The sequence below is a fragment of the Trachypithecus francoisi genome, unplaced genomic scaffold (genome assembly GCF_009764315.1).
Source record: "Trachypithecus francoisi isolate TF-2019V2 unplaced genomic scaffold, Tfra_2.0 Lachesis_group17, whole genome shotgun sequence".
In the NCBI taxonomy this organism is placed as follows: Eukaryota; Metazoa; Chordata; class Mammalia; order Primates; family Cercopithecidae; genus Trachypithecus; species Trachypithecus francoisi.
Window position 1 is genome coordinate 43,148,972 of NW_022681462.1, and position 21,278 is coordinate 43,170,249.

General features: G+C 42.9%; 1 protein-coding gene across 1 annotated transcript in view; it reads right to left on the reverse strand.

Moving 5' to 3' along the window:
- The window catches only part of LOC117062215 (acyl-coenzyme A oxidase-like protein), a 389,661-nt gene that overhangs the window by 337,368 nt on the left and 31,015 nt on the right, over window positions 1-21,278 (reverse strand). Inside the window, exon 2 of the mRNA XM_033175478.1 lies at window positions 13,813-13,913. Coding sequence (XP_033031369.1) covers window positions 13,813-13,913 — 101 coding nt within the window. The remainder of the gene's footprint in view (window positions 1-13,812; window positions 13,914-21,278) is intronic.

Consider the following 21,278-nt stretch of genomic DNA (forward strand, 5'->3'; position numbering starts at 1 on the left):
AAGAAATATCCTCCAACTCTTTAACCATTTTTAAATCTAGTTGTTTGGTTTTTTCTTGTTGAGTTGAAGGAGTTCTTTATCTATTCTGGATATCAATCCCTTACCAGATATATAACATGCAAATATTTTTTCCCATTCCATGTGTCACTCTGTTGATAGTGTCCCTTGACGCACAAAAGATTTTGATTTTGATGTAGTCCAGTTTATTTTTATACAAATTTTTACTAAATTTTTTTTAAAATTGTTTTTAATGATTAGATAATTTTTATTCTGAAAATGTACCTATGTTTTCCAAAAGCCTGTGTTTTTGGTGTTCTATCCAAGAAATCATTGCCAAATCCAATGTTATGAAGCCCTTTCTTTATGTTTTCTTTGAATTTTTTATTAGTTTTTGCTCTTACATTTAGGTCTTTAATCCATTTTGAGTTAAATTTTGGATACGCCGTAAGGTAAGTTCCAACGTCATACTTTGGCTTATAGATATCCAGTTGTCCCAGCATTATTTGTTGAGAAGATTGCCCTTTCGTCACTGAATGGTCTTGACACCTTTGCCAGAAATCACTAACCACATATGTGAGGTTTTATTTCTAGGGGCTCTTTATTCCATTCCGTTTGTCTCTACACCTGTCTTTATGCCAGTTCCACAGTTTTGATTACAGTAGCTTTGCAGTAAATTTTGAAATGAGGAAGTGAGAGGCCTCCAACTTTATTCTTCTTTTCCAAGATTGTTTTGGCTATTCAGAGTCCCTTGAGATTCCATGTGAATTTTAGGATGAGTTTTTCTATTTCTGCAAAAATCATCTTTGGGATTTTGATAGGAATTGCATTGAAACTGTAGATTGCTTTAGTAGTGTTGACATTTTAACAATATGAGGTCTTCCAATTCATGAACATAGGATGCCTTTCAATGTATCTGTATCTCTTTTTATTACTTTCAGCAATTTTGTAGTTTTCCATGTACAAGTCTTTACCTCCTTGGGTAAGTCTATTCCTGAGTATTTTATTCTTTTTGATGCTATGATAAGCAGAATTGTTTTCTCAATTTCATTTTGGATTCTTCATTATTAACGTATAGAAATGCAACTGATTTCTGCATGTTGATTTTTATCCTGTAGCTTTGCTGAATTTATTAGTTCTAACAGATTTTTTGTAGAATCCTGGGGTTTTCTACATAAAAGATCCTGTCATTTGCTCACAGAGACTATTTAACTTCTTCTTTTCCAATTTACCACACTTGATTTTTATCCCCAGCATCTGACATACCAGAAATTTACTTGTTTATTAGAGTCTGATTCCTCCCAGATAAAAATGTAAGCTCCACTGAGACAGGTAATTTCTGCCTGCTTTGTTCACTGCCCCCAGAGCAATGCCTGGCTCACTGCAGGTGTTCAATAAATAATTATAAAATGAACGAATCACCTCACCTGGCACATGGAAGGGACTTGGCAAAAGGTAGCAAGAAATAATTATTGTTTTTTTACATAGTATTTCACTGCACGAGTAATAATGAAGGCTTAGAATGAAAAGGATGTTTTTCTAATGCAGAATGGTTGCAGTGTCAAAAAACAAATAGCACCATGATTCCAGCTGCACTGGAGTCCCAGGGCAGGTCCAGCTCACTCCCTGACATGCCCCGCTTTCAAGTAATCCCTATGGCTATCACAGATGACAACTGCATTCAGGTGCCAATCGACACAGAGGGACTTCTGTAAACAGACCGCTCCGTCCTATCGTCTCTGCCCAAATCCTCCAAGATATCCCATGCAGCCAGGGCTGGCCTGACCACAGTGCTGGCCAAGTGGCCAATGTCCAAGTCTGTGGAGCTGGAGCTGGGACAGGGACTCCTGCCAAAGACAGTACATAGAACTAAGAGCCAGGGGAGCCTGTCACAGTCCACTAGGAAAAGCCTGGGTTCCAGTACAAACAGAAGCCAGAGGGCCAAGGGGGAGCCAAGGCCAGGGCAGCAGAGCCAAGAGCTCAGTCTGTCCGTCGGTCAGGAGCCAGTCCTGGGATGGGTGGGGGAGTACAGCAGTCACAGTCTGAAGCACTCACTGGGGCTGGCACTGGAAGTTGTGGGCAACAGGGCGGGGCCCGGGTGAGTTGGGACTGGGACAGGACAGGCATCTCAGCCTCTTGGCAGATTCCTGGCTCAGCTCCTTTTGCACAATACTCTCAGGGCTTCAATGTAAATGCTTCCTGGGAAAGGCTGTTTCTTCTCTCAGGGTGTGAGTAGAAAAGTAACCATCCTCCCCGGCATTCCCAAACACCTTCTAAGGTGAGCTGACCTTACAACATTCTTCCATTTTAGATCTGATCACCCACCTGGTATTTCTCTAAATACAAAAACACCTCAAACGGAGATTACCTAAAATTCTGATAAAAATAATAATCATAATACATGTAATATAAATGTAATGCAACCAATGTCCTACTAGTTCCCCTCTGATCTGCTGAGACTGAGCTTCCTGAGAAAATAGTAGATGATTTAGATCAGTGACTCTCAACCTTTATGGTCCCTGGACCTTTTTTGAGGAGTCCAGAGAGGTTTTGTTTGTCCAGGCTATAGCTGTCAATTTATCATATGGCATAATTTTTATGAAAACTAATCATAATTTCAAAAAACTCATGAGAAGAATGGCATTGTTTCACATTGTTTTAATATCTGGCTCAATAAAAGATAGCTGCACTTTCACATCTGCTTTTGTGCTGTCTGTTGTGATATGTTGTATTGGTTGAAGTTTATGATGGATATCCAGTGTCTCACATGCACGTAGTTGGACATATACTTTCCAGGTAGCACCTGAAAAGGTCTTGGGGACACACAGGACCTTACTTTGAGAATCACTGGTTTAGATAATGATGGTGCAACTATGCCCCTCACTCGTGTGGATCATGGGGATAAAAACTAGAACTCAGGGTGAGAGAGAGAATGGTTGTAGAGTGGTGGTGGGAGGAAGGAGTCGGGGTAGGATTTTCATTATCCAGGTATCTGTCCCCAACCCGCACTACACTTGGCTGAAACCAGCCTCATCCCAGCTGGCTCCCTCCTGGGGAAAGGTAATGTTGAGATGCAGTTTCCTTATGAGCCAGCCGTAAACCCTGATTGGTAGGGACCAAATGCTTAATGGGAACAATTTTGAGGAGACAGGGTGCAGGAAAGGAGGCATAGTGCAGCAGTCCTCAACCCCAGATGCACAGTGGGTCACCTGGAAGATGTAAATGCTGACCTCATTGGCCTGAGCAAAAGCCTTCACAGCAGGCGCTTTGAAAATTGTCTGGCTGTTTCTATCGTGCAGACAGGGCCAAGCACCACCTGTTTGACGTGGGCTCAGGAAGCAGAGCACCTGGGTTTGAATCCCTGGTTCACTAGTCATTTATATATACAATTCACTAATTGTATAACTAACCTCAGTCCAATTACTCAGCTTCAGTTTACTTATCTGTAAAATGGGAATGCCATGAGGGATGTTGTGAATATTGAATGACATCATCTATTTAAAGTTCTTAGTGCTGGGACTGGCATAGAACATGTACTCAGTCAACCTGAGTTGTCACTGTCTGTTATGGTGAAGATCAGTGCAGGCTGTCAGACTCTGTCAGCTTCCAGGGATGAGCATCTCTGAGGAAGCTGTCCCCACACATGACAAGACACTGCCACAAAGCAGATGTTAAGACCTGGGTCTTCTGTCTCTGCATCTGGAAATAGAGGCAGTTGGTGACTCCCCCTGCCCAGGATCCAATTCTGGAAACTTCAGGGGAACAAGAGAGCTCTTGACTGAGGTGCACAAAGGTGATGTCACCAGAAACAGGTGCAGAAGTCGGCACAGAGAACAATGATGGTGTTCACACTGTGTGTGTGTGTGTGTGTCTGTGTGTGTGTGCACGCACACTCTGCAATCAGACTCATACTGTTTTTTCCCTTTAAAATTATTGAAACATCTTTTTTTTTTTTTTTCTTTTTTTTTTTTTTTTTTTTTTTTGAGGCGGAGTCTCGCTCTGTCACCCGGACTGGAGTGCAGTGGCGCAATCTCTGCTCACTGCAAGCTCCGCCTCCCGGGTTCACGCCATTCTCCTGCCTCAGCCTCCCGAGTAGCTGGGACTACAGGCGCCCGCCACCTCGCCCGGCTAGTTTTTTTTTTGTATTTTTAGTAGAGATGGGGTTTCACCATGTTAGCCAGGATGGTCTCGATCTCCTGACCTCGTGATCCGCCCATCTCGGCCTCCCAAAGTACTGGGATTACAGGCTTGAGCCACCGCGCCCGGCCAATTATTGAAACATCTAAAATCTATTACAGATGGCAGAGGGGAAAACACAGCGTGGAAATATTCTAATGGCTTATTCTTGGCCTGCGGACTGTCCATAGAGACCTGGAGCGAATGAGACTCCCTCATTTGTCCTCTAGAACATCATCATTACACATTATACACTGCGTTCTGCCTCAGAGCTCATCAGATCATCCACAAAAGTGAAGAGCAACACAAAAGGCGGGTCCAGGTAAACAAAGACGGGCCTGCCACGCTCCCTGAGCAGGGAGGACAGCCATGACTCAGTCGTTTTATTAAGAGGCAGGACGAATCATGTAACACTTCTTCTAGAATTACTGGATGTGGACAGCTCCTCCAGCTGTTTACAGGGTGGAATTTGAGAGCCTTCAAACACAGATGTGCCGCTGAGTCTCATGACATCCGCCCAGCGAGATGAGCCTGCCGCACTGATGGACAGTTTCGTTTCCTTCGGGTTTACTGGCTTTTGCGAATTCATACAGAGAGGTGCCAAACAGGCCAAGATAATTCACAGAAATGACTGGAGGGATCGTCTAGGGCCAATCCTGTGCCTCCTGGAGGAATTATATCTAATCACCCAGGACAGAGAGTTGTCCAGGCTGCCTAAGGCCACTAAGTGAGCCAGGAAAACAGGAAGATAATTGGATCCAGAGCTCAACACGCTTCATCAGGAATGAGATTACAGAGGCTAATCCTTCAGACTCAGCGGGTCGGGTGGCAATTAACAAGCCTCCTTAAGGGATCAGCTCTCACGTCCAGGTCTCAAGTATTGACACTAAGTTAAGCCACAGACATGGTGGGCTGATTAAGGGAGCAAGAAGCTGGCCACAGGCCAAGATTTCACCTTCCAACCAGCCCCATGCCGAATGCACTTGGAGGCTACTCTGATAGAGAGAGTGGTTGGCAGCAAAGAGTTGGTTGTTTTTGTATTTTTTTTTTTTCTTTTTTGGTTGTATTCACAGCTCTAAATGGATGCTCCATCAAGAGGCAATTAATTTCCTAGCTTGAAAATCTCTGCCAAACTGCTTGCTATGAAATGATTTCTTACACTTTGCAAGCACGCTCCACTCTGTCATGTGGGAGTTTTCCTGTGCCAAGTGAACCTCTATCTGCACATTCTCCAGCTCAGCTGACACTGCAGTGCCCTCGTCAGTGTGGAGATGCCTGCAGCACTGCAGCGCAGGTGGTGCCAAGGCTCTGCCTGTAATTCCTTCCTGAGGAGACTCCAGGATTGGTCCTTGTCTCCTTAGACAACCTACCAAAGGTTGGTGGGATTGTGGGGAAAGGAGAAGGATCTACTTTCAAGCATGGATCCCAGGCCTCCACTAGCTCTGTTCTATGCTCCACAAAGAAAGGCGCCCCTGCGGTCTCCTGAACTGGGAGGACCCCATCCCTCAATCCTCAGACTCTCCCTCCCAGACCATGCGGGGCGGGGAGAGGGCTGGGCTGCTTCAGGATAGGGCCAGCTCCTCAGCCTTCAGGATAGGGCCAGCTCCTCAGCACGCCACTGAGCTGCAGCTATCCTAGTTCAGGCTCCTCCCCAGGGGCTCTCACAGGAGGGGTGGTTTTGGGTTTTTTGTTTGTTTGTTTGTTCATTTTGAGACAGGGTCTCACTCTGGTTGCCCAGGCTGGAGTGCAGTGGTGCGATCATAGCTCACTGCAGTCTCAACCTCCGGGGCCTCAAGCGATCCTCCCACCTCAGCCTCCCAAGTAGGGTGGTACTATAGGTGTGGGCCACCATGCCTGGCTAGTTTTTGTTTTGTTTAGTTTTTTTGGCTTTTTGGGTTTTGTTTTGTTTCTGTTTTTGTTTTTTGAGACAGAGTCTCACTTTGTTGCCCAGGCGGGAGTGCGGTGGTGCAATCTCAGCTCACTGCAATCTCTGCCTCCTGGTTCAAGGGGTTCTCATGCTTCAGCCTCCCAAGTAGCTGGGACTACAGGCGTGCACCACCATACCTGGCTAATTTTTGTTTTGTTTTGTCTTGTTTGGTAGAAATGGTGTTTCACCATGTTGCCCAGGCCATGTTTTGCCATGTTGAGGCCAGGCTGGTCTCAAACTCCTGGCCTCAAGTGACCCACTTGCTTCAGTCTCCCAACGTGCTAGGATTACAGGCATAAGCCACTGTGCCTGACCAATTTTGTATTTTTTGTGGAGACAGGGTTTCACCATGTTGCCCAGACTAGGCTTGAACTCCTGGGCTCTGCCCAGGATCAGCCCACCTTGGCCTCCCAAAGTACTGGGATTACAGATGTAAGCCACCATGCCCTGCTGAGGTATATTTTTTCCTATGTAAAGTGTTAAGAAAGCCATGAAGCTGAATGAACTTGGCTAAAATATATCATTCCTAATACTGACACAAAGGAACTCACTAATCACGTATTTTTTTGTTTCTTTCTTTCTTTTTTCATGAGGCTAAATTGACTAAAACAATATCACTAAATTTAGAATGACAGTTTTTAGACAAATAAGACATAAACTTTGGATAAGTCTAAAGTGCTTTAAAAGCCCTTAAGGAGGGCGGAGCAAGATGGCCGAATAGGAACAGCTCCAGTCTCCAACTCCCAGCACGAGCGACACAGAAGACCGGTGATTTCTGCATTTTCAACTGAGGTACTGGGGTCATCTCTCTAGGGAGTGCCGGACAATCGGTGCTGGTCAGCTGCTGCAGCCTGACCAGCGTGAGCTGAAGCAGGGCGAGGCATCGCCTCACCTGGAAGCGCAAGGGGGAAGGGAATCCCTTTTCCTAGCCAGGGGAACTGAGACACACAACACCTGGAAAATCGGGTAACTCCCACCCCAATACTGCGCTTTAAGGAAACAGGCACACCAGGAGAATACATCCCACACCTGGCCGGGAGGGTCCCACGCCCACGGAGCCTCCCTCACTGCTAACACAGCCGTCTGCGGCGATCTATCCGCAAGGCAGCAGCGAGGCTGGGGGAGGGGCCCCGCCATTGCTGAGGCTTAAGTAGGTAAACAAAGCCGCTGGGAAGCTCGAACTGGGTGGAGCTCACAGCAGCTCAAGGAAGCCTGCCTGTCTCTGTAGACTCTACCTCTGCGACAGCGCACAGCTGCAGTCCATTAGGGGAAAGAGCGGGGGCCGGTGCAGACACAAACGACTCTGTCTGACAGCTTTGGGGAGAGCCGTGGATCTCCTAACGCGGAGGTTGAGATCTGAGAACGGACAGACTGCCTGCTCAGGTGGGTCCCTGACCCCTGAGTAGCCTAGCTGGGAGACATCCCCCACTAGGGGCAGTCTGACACCCCACACCTCACAGGGTGGCGTCACCCCTGAGAGGAAACTTCCAAAGAAAGAATCAGACAGGTACACTCGCTGTTCAGCAATATTCTATCTTCGGCAACCTCTGCTGCTGATACCCAGGCAAACAGGGTCTGGAGTGGACCTCAAGCAATCTCCAACAGACCAACAGACAGTCCTTCTGACTGTCAGATGGAAAACTATCAAACAGGAAGGACACTTATACCAAAACCCCATCAGTACGTCACCATCATCAAAGTCCAGAGGCAGATAAAACCACAAAGATGGGGAAGAAGCAGGGCAGAAAAGCTGGAAATTCAAAAAATAAGAGCGCATCTCCCCCTGCAAAGGAGCGCAGCCCATCGCCAGCAACGGATCAAAGCTGGTCAGAGAATGACTTTGACGAGATGAGAGAAGAAGGCTTCAGTCCATCAAACCTCTCAGAGCTAAAGGAGGAATTACGTACCCAGCGCAAAGAAACTAAAAATCTTGAAAAAAAAGTGGAAGAATTGACAGCTAGACTAATTAATGCAGAGAAGATCATAAACGAAATGACAGAGATGAAAACCATGACACGAGAAATACGAGACAAATGCACAAGCTTCAGTAACCTACTCGATCAACTGGAAGAAAGAGTATCAGCGATTGAGGATCAAATGAATGAAATGAAGCGAGAAGAGAAACCAAAAGAAAAAAGAAGAAAAAGAAATGAACAAGCCTGCAAGAAGTATGGGATTATGTAAAAAGACCAAATCTACGTCTGATTGGGGTGCCTGAAAGTGAGGGGGAAAATGGAACCAAGTTGGAAAACACTCTTCAGGATATCATCCAGGAGAACTTCCCCAACCTAGTAGGGCAGGCCAACATTCAAATTCAGGAAATACAGAGAACGCCACAAAGATACTCCTCCAGAAGAGCAACTCCAAGACACATAATTGCCAGATTCACCAAAGTTGAAATGAAGGAAAAAATCTTAGGGCAGCCAGAGAAAGGCGGGTTACCCACAAAGGGAAGCCCATCAGAATAACAGCAGACCTCTCGGCAGAAACTCTACAAGCCAGAAGAGAGTGGGGGCCATATTCAACGTTCTTTTTTTTTTTGAGACGGAGTCTTGCTCTGTCCCCGGTCTGGAGTGCAGTGGCCGGATCTCAGCTCACTGCAAGCTCCGCCTCCCGGGTTCACGCCATTCTCCTGCCTCAGCCTCCCGAGTAGCTGGGACCACAGGCCCCGCCACCTCGCCCGGCTAGTTTTTTGTATTTTTAGTAGAGACGGGGTTTCACCGTGTTAGCCAGGATGGTCTCAATCTCCTGACCTCGTGATCCGCCCGTCTCGGCCTCCCAAAGTGCTGGGATTACAGGCTTGAGCCACCGCGCCCGGCCTCAACGTTCTTAAAGAAAAGAATTTTCAACCGAGAATTTCATATCCAGCCAAACTAAGCTTCATCAGTGAAGGAGAAATAAAATCCTTTACAGATAAGCAAATGCTTAGAGATTTTGTCACCACCAGGCCTGCCTTACAAGAGACCCTGAAGGAAGCCCTAAACATGGAAAGGAACAACCGGTACCAGCCATTGCAAAAACATGCCAAAATGTAAAGACCATCGAGGCTAGGAAGAAACTGCATCAACTAACGAGCAAAATAACCAGTTAATATCATAATGACAGGATCAAGTTCACACATAACAATATTAACCTTAAATGTCAATGGACTAAATGCTCCAATTAAAAGACACAGACTGGCAAACTGGATCAAGAGTCAAGACCCATCAGTCTGCTGTATTCAGGAGACCCATCTCACATGCAGAGACATACATAGGCTCAAAATAAAGGGATGGAGGAAGATCTACCAAGCAAATGGAGAACAAAAAAAAGCAGGGTTGCAATCCTAGTCTCTGATAAAACAGACTTTAAACCATCAAAGATCAAAAGAGACAAAGAAGGCCATTACATCATGGTAAAGGGATCAATTCAACAGGAAGAGCTAACTCTCCTAAATATATATGCACCAATACAGGAGCACCCAGATTCATAAAGCAAGTCCTTAGAGACCTACAAAGAGACTTAGACTCCCATACAATAATAATGGGAGACTTCAACACTCCACTGTCAACATTAGACAGATCAACGAGACAGAAAGTTAACAAGGATATCCAGGAATTGAACTCATCTCTGCACCAAGCGGACCTAATAGACATCTATAGAACTCTCCACCCCAAATCAACAGAATATACATTCTTCTCAGCACCACATCGCACTTATTCCAAAATTGACCACATAATTGGAAGTAAAGCACTCCTCAGCAAATGTACAAGAACAGAAATTATAACAAACTGTCTCTCAGACCACAGTGCAATCAAACTAGAACTCAGGACTAAGAAACTCAATCCAAACCGCTCAACTACATGGAAACTGAACAACCTGCTCCTGAATGACTACTGGGTACATAACGAAATGAAAGCAGAAATAAAGATGTTCTTTGAAACAATGAGAACAAAGATACAACATACCAGAATCTCTGGGACACATTTAAAGCAGTGTGTAGAGGGAAATTTATAGCACTAAATGCCCACAAGAGAAAGCAGGAGAGATCTAAAATTGACACTTTAACATCACAATTAAAAGAACTAGAGAGGCAAGAGCAAACACATTCAAAAGCTAGCAGAAGGCAAGAAATAACTAAGATCAGAGCAGAACTGAAGGAGATAGAGACACAAAAAACCTCCAAAAAATCAATGAATCCAGGAGTTGGTTTTTTGAAAAGATCAACAAAATTGACAGACCGCTAGCTAGACTAATAAAGAAGAAAAGAAGAGGAATCAAATAGACGCAATAAAAATGATAAAGGGGATATCACCACCGACCCCACAGAAATACAAACACCATCAGAGAATACTATAAATGCCTCTACGCAAATCAACTAGAAAATCTAGAAGAAATGGATAATTTCCTGGACACTTACACTCTCCCAAGACTAAACCAGGAAGAAGTTGAATCCCTGAATAGACCAATAGCAGGCTCTGAAATTGAGGCAACAATTAATAGCCTACCCACCAAAAAAAGTCCAGGGCCAGATGGATTCACAGCTGAATTCTACCAGAGGTACAAGGAGGAGCTGGTACCATTCCTTCTGAAACTATTTCAATCAATAGAAAAAGAGGGAATCCTCCCTAACTCTTTTTATGAGGCCAACATCATCCTGATACCAAAGCCTGGCAGAGACACAACAAAAAAAGAGAATTTTAGACCAATATCCCTGATGAACATCGATGTAAAAATCCTCAATAAAATACTGGCAAACCGGATTCAGCAGCACATCAAAAAGCTTATCCACCATGATCAAGTGGGCTTCATCCCTGGGATGCAAGGCTGGTTCAACATTCGCAAATCAATAAACGTAATCCAGCATATAAACAGAACCAAAGACAAGAACCACATGATTATCTCAATAGATGCAGAAAAGGCTTTTGACAAAATTCAACAGCCCTTTATGCTAAAAACGCTCAATAAATTTGGTATTGATGGAACGTACCTCAAAATAATAAGAGCTATTTATGACAAACCCACAGCTAATATCATACTGAATGGGCAAAAACTGGAAAAATTCCCTTTGAAAACTGGCACAAGACAGGGATGCCCTCTCTCACCACTCCTATTCAACATAGTGTTGGAAGTTCTGGCTAGGGCAATCAGGCAAGAGAAAGAAATCAAGGGTATCCAGTTAGGAAAAGAAGAAGTCAAATTGTCCCTGTTTGCAGATGACATGACTGTATATTTAGAAAACCCCATTGTCTCAGCCCAAAATCTCCTTAAGCTGATAAGCAACTTCAGCAAAGTCTCAGGATACAAAATTAATGTGCAAAAATCACAAGCATTCTTATACACCAGTAACAGACAAGCAGAGAGCCAAATCAGGAATCAACTTCCATTCACAATTGCTTCAAAGAGAATAAAATACCTAGGAATCCAGCTTACAAGGGATGTAAAGGACCTCTTCAAGGAGAACTACAAACCACTGCTCAGTGAAATCAAAGAGGACACAAACAAATGGAAGAACATACCATGCTCATGGATAGGAAGAATCAATATCGTGAAAATGGCCATACTGCCCAAGGTGATTTATAGATTCAATGCCATCCCCATCAAGCTACCAATGACTTTCTTCACAGAATTGGAAAAAACGGCTTTAAAGTTCATATGGAACCAAAAAGAGCCCGCATTGCCAAGACAATCCTAAGTCAAAAGGACAAAGCTGGAGGTGTCACGCTACCTGACTTCAAACTATACTACAAGGCTACAGTAACCAAAACAGCATGGTACTGGTACCACAACAGAGATATAGACCAATGGAACAGAACAGAGTCCTCAGAAATAATACCACACATCTACAGCCATCTGATCTTTGACAAACCTGAGAGAAACAAGAAATGGGGAAAGGATTCCCTATTTAATAAATGGTGCTGGGAAAATTGGCTAGCCATAAGTAGAAAGCTGAAACTGGATCCTTTCCTTACCCCTTATATGAAAATTAATTCAAGATGGATTAGAGACTTAAATGTTAGACCTAATACCATAAAACCCTAGAAGAAAATCTAGGTAGTACCATTCAGGACATAGGCATGGGCAAGGACTTCATGTCTAAAACACCAAAAGCAACGGCAGCAAAAGCAAAAATTGACACATGGGATCTAATTAAACTAAAGAGCTTTTGCACAGCTAAGAAACTACCATCAAAGTGAACAGGCAACCTACAGAATGGGAAAAAATTTTGCAATCTACTCATCTGACAAAGGGCTAATATCCAGAATCTACAAAGAACTCAAACAAATATACAAGAAAAAACAAACAACCCCATCAAAAGTGGGGAAAGGATATGAACAGACATTTCTCAAAAGAAGACATCCATACAGCCAACAGACACATGAAAAAATGCTCATCATCACTAGCCATCAGAGAAATGCAGATCAAAACCACAATGAGATACCATCTCACACCAGTTAGAATGGCAATCATTAAGAAGTCAGGAAACAACAGGTGTTGGAGAGGATGTGGAGAAATAGGAACACTTTTACACTGTTGGTGGGATTGTAAACTAGTTCAACCATTATGGAAAACAGTATGGCGATTCCTCAAGGATCTAGAACTAGATGTACCATATGACCCAGCCATCCCACTACTGGGTATATACCCAAAGGATTATAATTACTCTACTACAAAGACACATGCACACATTGTTTATTGCGGCACTATTCACAATAGCAAAGACTTGGAATCAACCCAAATGTCCATCTGTGACAGACTGGATTAAGAAAATGTGGCACATATACACCATGGAATACTATGCAGCCATAAAAAAGGATGAGTTTGTGTCCTTTGTAGGGACATGGATGCAGCTGGAAACCATCATTCTTAGCAAACTATCACAAGAAGAGAAAACCAAACACCGCATGTTCTCACTCATAGGTGGGAACTGAACAATGAGATCACTTGGACTCGGGAAGGGGAACATCACACACTGGGGCCTATCATGGGGAGGGGGAGGAGGAGGGATTGCATTGGGGAGTTATACATGATATAAACGTCATGCACATGTACCCTAGAACTTATATATATTAAAAAAAAAAAAAAAAGCCCTTAAGATGAGTTATTTCTATTTCCCAGCTATTTAATTTTATCCCTAAAATTATATTGGTTTTGTGTACAAATATTTTATTACTTCTGCTGATACTCCTATTCCCTTGCCTGTGAGATTGGAGAAGTGAATGTGTGAGCCGAAGGAAGGGTTCCTTAGGTTAGTGGGAGTGGGGCAGAAAAGGGGCCTGAGGAAGACATTCTCCTCCACCGAGACGTGTCTGTCAGCTGCCCTCAGCATGAGATCAATAGGCTTAGCAAGTCACAAAAGCAAACAAAACAAAATCTCTAGGCAAGTTGACACAGGAACAGAAAACCAAATACCGCATGTTCTTACTTATAAGTGAGATCTAAACATTGAGTACACGCAGACACAAAGAAGAAAACAATAGGGAGGAGGGTAGGAGAAGGGTGAAGGTCAAAAAACCACCTATCGTGAGTTCTGTGCCCACTACTGGGGTGACGAATACTCTGTACATCAAACCTCCATAACACCCAATGTATCCATGTAACAAACCTGCACATGTACCCTCTAAACCTAAAATAAAAGTTTAGAAAGAAAAAAATCTCTCTCTCTCTCTCTCTCTCTCACACACACACACACACACACACAAACACACCCCATACCAAAATAACAATGACACTTACCAGATCCTGAACTGCACGTTTTAACAGAGGTAGACCCATGGCAAACCTCACTGTCTGAACTGTCAAAGCTCTCATTTCATCCAAGCTTAAATCATACCTGTGAAGAACAGATACAAAACAAGACAGCCAATAATTGGTGACTGAGAGGAGGCTGTGGATGCTTTGACCCTGGGCTCAGATAGAAAGCTGTGTCCATCGTCCCTGATGTGCTGACTCTATGAAATTTCCTTAATTCTATATAATATAAATCATCTAACAGTATTAGAATTAAACATAATTTGAAATTAAAAAAAAAAAAAAAAGAAAGCTGTGTCCGTCGTAACACTTGTTTGATACTGTGCACAGTGTGTGTGTGTTACACAGACTGGGTGTTCAATACAGTCAGACACGGGGAGGGATGTCTGACAGGATTTCCAGACAAGACCATCTTATTATTATTATTATTATTTGAGATGGTGTCTCACTCTGTTGCCTAGGCTGGAGTGTGGTGGTGTGATCTCGGCTCACTGCAACCTCCACCTCCCGGGTTCAAGCGATTCTCCTGCCTCAGTCTCCTGAGCAGCTGGGACTGCAGATGCCCACCACCACACCCAGCTAATCTGTGTGTGTGTGTGTGTGTGTGTGTGTGTGTGTGTGTGTATTTTTAGTAGAGACAGGGTTTCACCATATTGGCCAGGCTGGCCTTGAACTCCTGACCTTGTGACCCACCTGCCTCGGCCTCCCAAAGTGCTGTGATTACAGGCGTGAGCCACTGCGCCCGGCCAAGACCATCTTAAAACAAGACTGCAGCACCTCCTGCTCTGCAGGGCTTTGAAAATTGTCTGAGATGACTTAAAAGCAGCATTTGGGAGACAGGGGAGAGGGAGTGTCATGCATGTTACAAGAGGTGGACTGTAGTGGCCATAAGGATTGCCACTCAGGGTTGCCTTCGAGAATACCTGCCTCCAGCTGCCACACCTTCGAATTAACGGAGTGATGGTAATTACATTCACCATGAGGCTGCTCATCTCTTGGCTGCTACCAGCTGATGGTTGAACCTCACAAGGCTCTAGAGTCAGGCCATGCCTGCCCAAGAGGTGACCTGCTCTGGGACCCCCACTTGCCTGCAGAGATTTGCCATCACTTCACTGTGGTCTGTGGCTTTCGCAGAACAACCCTTTCCTGCCCCTCTCTTTTCAAGGGGGCCAGACCTGACTGCCTTTGCTGTGGCGGTTCTCCCCACCAATCCAGCTCCCTCTCACTTAACCTTCACAGGTGTTTTCTCCAATTAAATCTCTTGCACATCTAGCCTCATCTTGGTGACCACTTCTCAATGAACGTAAACTGACACAGAACACAGAAGGAGAGGTTCCTCTTTGGCCACCTAGCATGTTTCCATGCAACACACAGCCTGAGCCTAGAAGACCTCACTCAGGCTACATTTCAGAGCCAGAGGATTTGAAAAGGATGGCCTAACACAGAAAACCTTCTTGGAGATACCCACCCTACAGTAGAAAAACACCAGAGCAAAACACACCCATCTTCCTCTCCTGCAGTTTCAGGGGGACGTAGCTCTTCCTCTCCTGCAGTTTCAGTGGGGACGCTGCTCTTCCTCTCCTGCAGTTTCAGTGGGGGCGCTGCTCTTCCTCTCCTGCAGTTTCAGTGGGGGCGCTGCTCTTCCTCTCTTGTGCAGTTTCAGTGGGGGCGCTGCTCTTCCTCTCCTGCAGTTTCAGTGGGGACGCTGCTCTTCCTCTCCTGCAGTTTCAGTGGGGGCGCTGCTCTTCCTCTCCTGCAGTTTCAGTGGGGGCACTGCTCTTCCTCTCCTGCAGTTTCAGTGGGACGTTGCTTTTCGTCTCCTGCAGTTTCAGTGGGACGTTGCTCTTCCTCTCCTGCAGTTTCAGTGAGGGCGTTGCTCTTCCTCTCTACCCCGTAGCCCTGCAAAAGCAGGAGGGAGGGGGCGCTCCCATTCCTCGCTGCAAGGCTGAGGGGAGTTAATCTTCCACCTCTTCCACCTCTTGTCTTGCAGAGCAGCTGGAGTGTCTGAGTTCCTGACCTGGCGTACACCTTGGTGGGCCAGTTAGGGAGCTGATCTTCTATCTCCTGCACAGCAAAAGCAGGTGGTGCCAGGGTACCATTATTGGAGTCCAGTAGTGGCCATCTATACCCAGCAACAACAAAGCCTAGCAAGAATATGCGAGTTAAGTCTAGTCACACCCTGCTTCCTACCAACACCCCATCAGCAGGACCCAATGGGAAGCTGAGACTTCACCCCTACTTGGTATTAACAAGGAAAAAGGATGTGGTAGGAGATAGGGTCAGTTGGCACTTAATTCACCCCTCTCCTTCCCTGGTGTCATTAGCGCCCAGAAGAGAACTGAGCTTCCATCCCAAACCGGTGACAACAAAGTGATGTGGGTCAGCTTTCAACTTCCCCCTTCCTGATGGCAGCTCAGCCCAGTGGGGAGGGGATGATCTCATATTCCCATTTGAAGGCAACTGAGGCTGTGAGATTCAATGCCCTACATCAGCTGAGTAGGTGTTGGCAGGGCCAAAGAGGGGAGCTGAATTTCTACTCCATACCTTTTCAACAACTGTAAGTCAGCTCAACAGGAAGCTGAATATACATGGCCACGTGGACATCCCAATATACCTCAACAAGGGACTCCATGCTAAAAATATTCAATCAATCTTGAGCCACATAATAAAATATCCAAAATGTCTAGGACATGATAAAAAATTGCTCATCATACCAAGAACCATCAGAACACATACAAAGAATTTACTAAGAACCATCACAGCAATGAGGAACATCACAACATGAATGAAAACGAAATCAACAGATACCAACACCAAGATTAATCAGACATTGGAATTATCTGATGAGGATTTTAAAGCAAATATCATAACCATGCTTCAATAAGCAATTATAATTTCTCTTGAAATAAATGGAACAAAAACAGAAAATTGTATCAAAGAAGCACAAGTTATAGAAAAGAATAAAATGGAAATCATAGAACTGAAAAATATGATAACCAAAATTTTTTACATGTCCTCAAAAATTTATATGTTGAATCCTAATCACCAAGGTGATTATATTAGAAAGTAGGGGCTCTGGGAGATGATTAGGTCATGAGCAGTTCACCCTCATGAGTGAGATTTATGCCCTTACAAAAGAGGTCCCAGAGAGCTGCCTTGCTCCTTTCACTATGTTAGGACATAGTGGGAAGGCACCATCTATGAACCAGAAAGCAAGACCCTCACCAGACACCAAATCTTCTGCACCTTGATCTTGGACTTCCCAGTCTCCAGAATATGAAAAATAAATTTCTGTTATTTAAAGGCAATCTGATCTAAGATATTTTATTTTAGACTAGAATACAAATCAATAGAATTTATCCAATCCAAACAACAAAGAAAATATAGACTGAAAAATAAGACAAATATTTCTCAGGAACATTTGGGACAACAGCAACAGAGCCAACATGCATATCTTCAGTTTCGAAAAGCAAAAAAAAGACAGAGACTGGACCAAAAAAGTAGTATAAGATATAATAGCTAAAAACTTCCCCTACTTGGTAAAAGACATAATAAACCTACAGGTTCAGTAAGCTGAGCAAATAATTAGCTAAACCCAAAGAAGCCCATGTCAAAAAACACAATAATTAAATTTCTGAAAACTAAGGCCAAGGAAAAAATCTTGAAGGCAGCTAGAGAGAAATGATGGGTTACTTATAGGGGCAAACCATTGGAATGATAGCAGATTTCTCATTGGAAACTATAGAGGCCAGAAACAAGTGGCTCAACATTTTTCAAGTGCAGAGACAAAATAACTGTCAATGGCAAATCTTATATTCAGTGAAGATATCCTCCAAGAATGAAGAAGAGGAATAATAAACATCTTATCAGGCCAAAAAAATGTAAGAGGATGTTTGCTAGCAAGCTGACTTAAAGAATGGCTAAAGGTAGTTCTCTAAACAGAAAGCAAATGATAGGAGAAGAAGGTTAGAACTCTCAGAAAAGAAATAACTTCAGAATGAGTAAAAATATAGTAGACTAGATTACTTATTATGGGTTTTTAATAGACTTTTTTAGAGCAGTTTTAGGCTCACTGCAAAACTGATTAAAAGGTACAGAGATTTCCCATATAGTTCCTGCCTCCACATGCGCATAGCCTCCCTCACTATCAAAATCCCCCACCAGAGTGGTATATTTGTTATGGGTGATGAACGTACATTACCCATCATTATCACCCAAATTCATAGTTTACATTAGGGTTCATTCTTGGAATTGTACATTCTGTGGGTCTGCATAAATTTATAATGACATGTATCTACTATTATAGCATCATACAGAGTAGCTTCACTGCCCTAAAAATCCTCTGTGCCATGCCTCCCCCAACCCCTGACAGCCACTGATCTTTCTACTGTCTCCATAGTTTTGCCTTTTCCAGGATGTCATACAGTTGAAATAATGCAGTATTTCAACTAGACTTTTGGGTTGTCTTCTTTCACTTAGTAAATACCTTTAAGTCTCCATGTTTTTTTCATGGCTTTATTCCTCATTTCTTTTTGGCACTAAATAATATTCCATTGCCTGGAGGCACCACTGTTAATTTATCCACTCAACTACTGATGGACATCTTGGATACTTCTAAGTTTTGGAAATTATGACTAGAATTGCTATAAATATTCATGTGCAGGTTTCTGTGTGCACATAAGTTTTCCATTCCTTTGGGTAAACACCAAGGAAAATGATTACCGGACCATATGGTAAGAAATCACCAAACTGTCTTCCAAAGCAGCTATACCATTTTGCATTCTTACCAGCAATGAATAAGACTTCTTGTTATCAGCATTTAGTGTTGTCAGTGTTCTGGATTATTCTAACAGACTTGTAGTGGTGTCTCATTGTTGTTTTAATGTGTGTTGCCCTACTGACATGTGATGTTGAGCATTTTTAATATGCTCATTTGCCTGTTATATATATTCTTTGATGAGGTGTCTGTTAAGGTCTTTGGCCCATTTTTTGATGATGTTGTTTGTTTTCTTATTGTTGAGTTTGAAATGTTCTTTGTATATTTTGAATAACAGTCTTATATTAGATACTTGGATACTTGGTGTCTATGTGTCTGTTGCAAATATTTTCTCCCAATCCACAGCTTGTCTTTTCATCCTTTTGACGTTGTTTTTCACAGAGCAGAAAGTTTTCCTTTTAATAAAATTCAATTTACCAGTTCTTTCTTTCATAGATCATGCCTTTGGTGTTATATCTAAAAAGTCATCACCAAATGCAAAGTCTTAAGGACTTTCTTCTAGATCTCCTAGGAATTTTATGGTTTGACATTTTACATTTAGGCCTGTGATCCATTTTGAGTTACTTTTTGTGAAGGGTGTAAGGTCTCTGTCTAGATTTATGTGGGGGGGTGGGGTTTGTATGTTGATGTCCAGTTATCACAGCATCATTGGTAGAAAAAGCTATCTTTTCTCCATTTTATTGTTTTGCTCCTTTGTCAATGACCACTTGACTCTATTTATGTGAGTCCATTTCTGGACTTTCTATTCTGTTTCATTGATCCATTTGTCTGTTCTTTCACCACTACTATACTATTTTAATTACCATAGATTTGTAGTAAGTCGTGAAGCCGGTAGTGGCTGTCCTCCAACTTTGTTCTTTCCCTTCAATTTTGTATTGGCTATTGTGAGTCTTTTGCCTCTCCTTATAGACTTTAGAATCAGCTGTTGATATCCTCGAAATAACTTTCCAAGATTTTGATTGAAATGATGTTTAATTTTAACAACATTAAGTTTCCTCTCCATGAACATAGAATATCCCACCATTTATTTAGTGATTTTTTTCATTCATGACTTTTTGAAATAATATTTAATGTCTAATGCAAAAATTATAAAACCATCTGATGTGGTACTCCACATAGGTTGAAGAAATACTTCCAACAATTTGGCCAAGGGCAGTGGGTCATGCCTATAATTCAAGCACTGTGGGAGGCTGAGGTGGGCAGATTGCTTGAGCCCAGGAGTTTGAGACCAGCCTGGGCAACGTTGCAAAATTCTGTTTCTACTAACAGTGCAAAAAATTAGCTGGATGTGGTTGTGTGCATATGTAGTCCCAGCTACTTGGAAGGCTGAGGTAGGAGGATTGCTTGAGCCTAGGAGGGGAAGGTTGCAGTGAGCCAAGATCACACCACTGCACTCCAGCCTAGGTGACAGAGTGAGACCCTTTCTCAAATTTAAAAAAGGACTAAAAAAAAATTTTAAATTGGAAAGGTAAAGGAACCTAAATCAAAGTGAGGTTTCTATACTTCACTCAAAGTGGTAGGACAATACTAGTAAACTACGGTAAGTTATGTATGCACTGTAATACCTCAAGCAACCACTAAGAAAATATAGAATGTGATATACTCTAAAACACAATAAATAAATCAAGACAGTATCCTAAAATAATGTTCAAATAATCCACAGGAAGGTAAGAAAACAAAAAAAAAAGGGAAATAAGAGACAGAAGAAACAAATAATAAAGTGGCAGATTTAAACATTGACATATCAATAATTACCCTAAATGTAAATGGTTTAAATACCACAATTAAAAGACAAAGATTGGTAGAATGAATTTTTTTAAGTCTAAAAATATGCTATCTGCAAGAAATCCATTTCAGATATAATGACATAGGCAAGTTGAAAGCTAAAAGATTAAAAAACCTACGTGAATGCTAATCAAAAAGAAAAAGTAGAAGTGGGTATATTTATATCAGCTAGAGTAGATGTCAGAAAAAAGAACATCACTAAAGATAGCAAAATATAATTATAAAAGGATCAATCCACAAAGAAGACATAACGATCCCAAATGTGTACACACCAAACAACAAAGCCTCAAATATGTAAAACAAAAACTGATAAATCACAAGATGTAGCAGTCTAGGTCCAATCAGAAGAAAGAAATCATGCAATAGGTTAAACAGACAAAGTTTAATACAAAGTATTACTATGATAAAATAATCACTATAAGAAAGAGGGAAACTCCATATGGTACCTTCAGGCTGAGAGAGAGCACCTAAAAAGAGGAAAATGTTGGAAGAGGCACAGATCTCACTAGAGAAGGTATGGTTCAGCCCATCAAATAGCAAAGAAGTTAGCTGATTTGGCCAGACCAGAGTTGGTCTGGAGTCTCTGGGATAAAAATAAACCATCCTTACAAATGCAGGTGGGGAAGCAAACCATCAGCAACTGGCAGCATGAGTGTACAGCAGGATGACAGGCATCAATGCAGACAGGAGGCCTTTAGAGCACATAGGCCACTTGGGAGCTTGCAAAGACGTAAGCTCATAGAAAGTTTAGCCTCAGCCTGATTCCAGGGGGAGCTTTGGAATATAAATGGCATCACAGAGTTGTCCCGCTCTCTTAGTCATTGATTGCAGGGTATTCCCAAAGAGAAAGCATAACCTCAGGTATTTCCAGAGAAGGTAATTCCC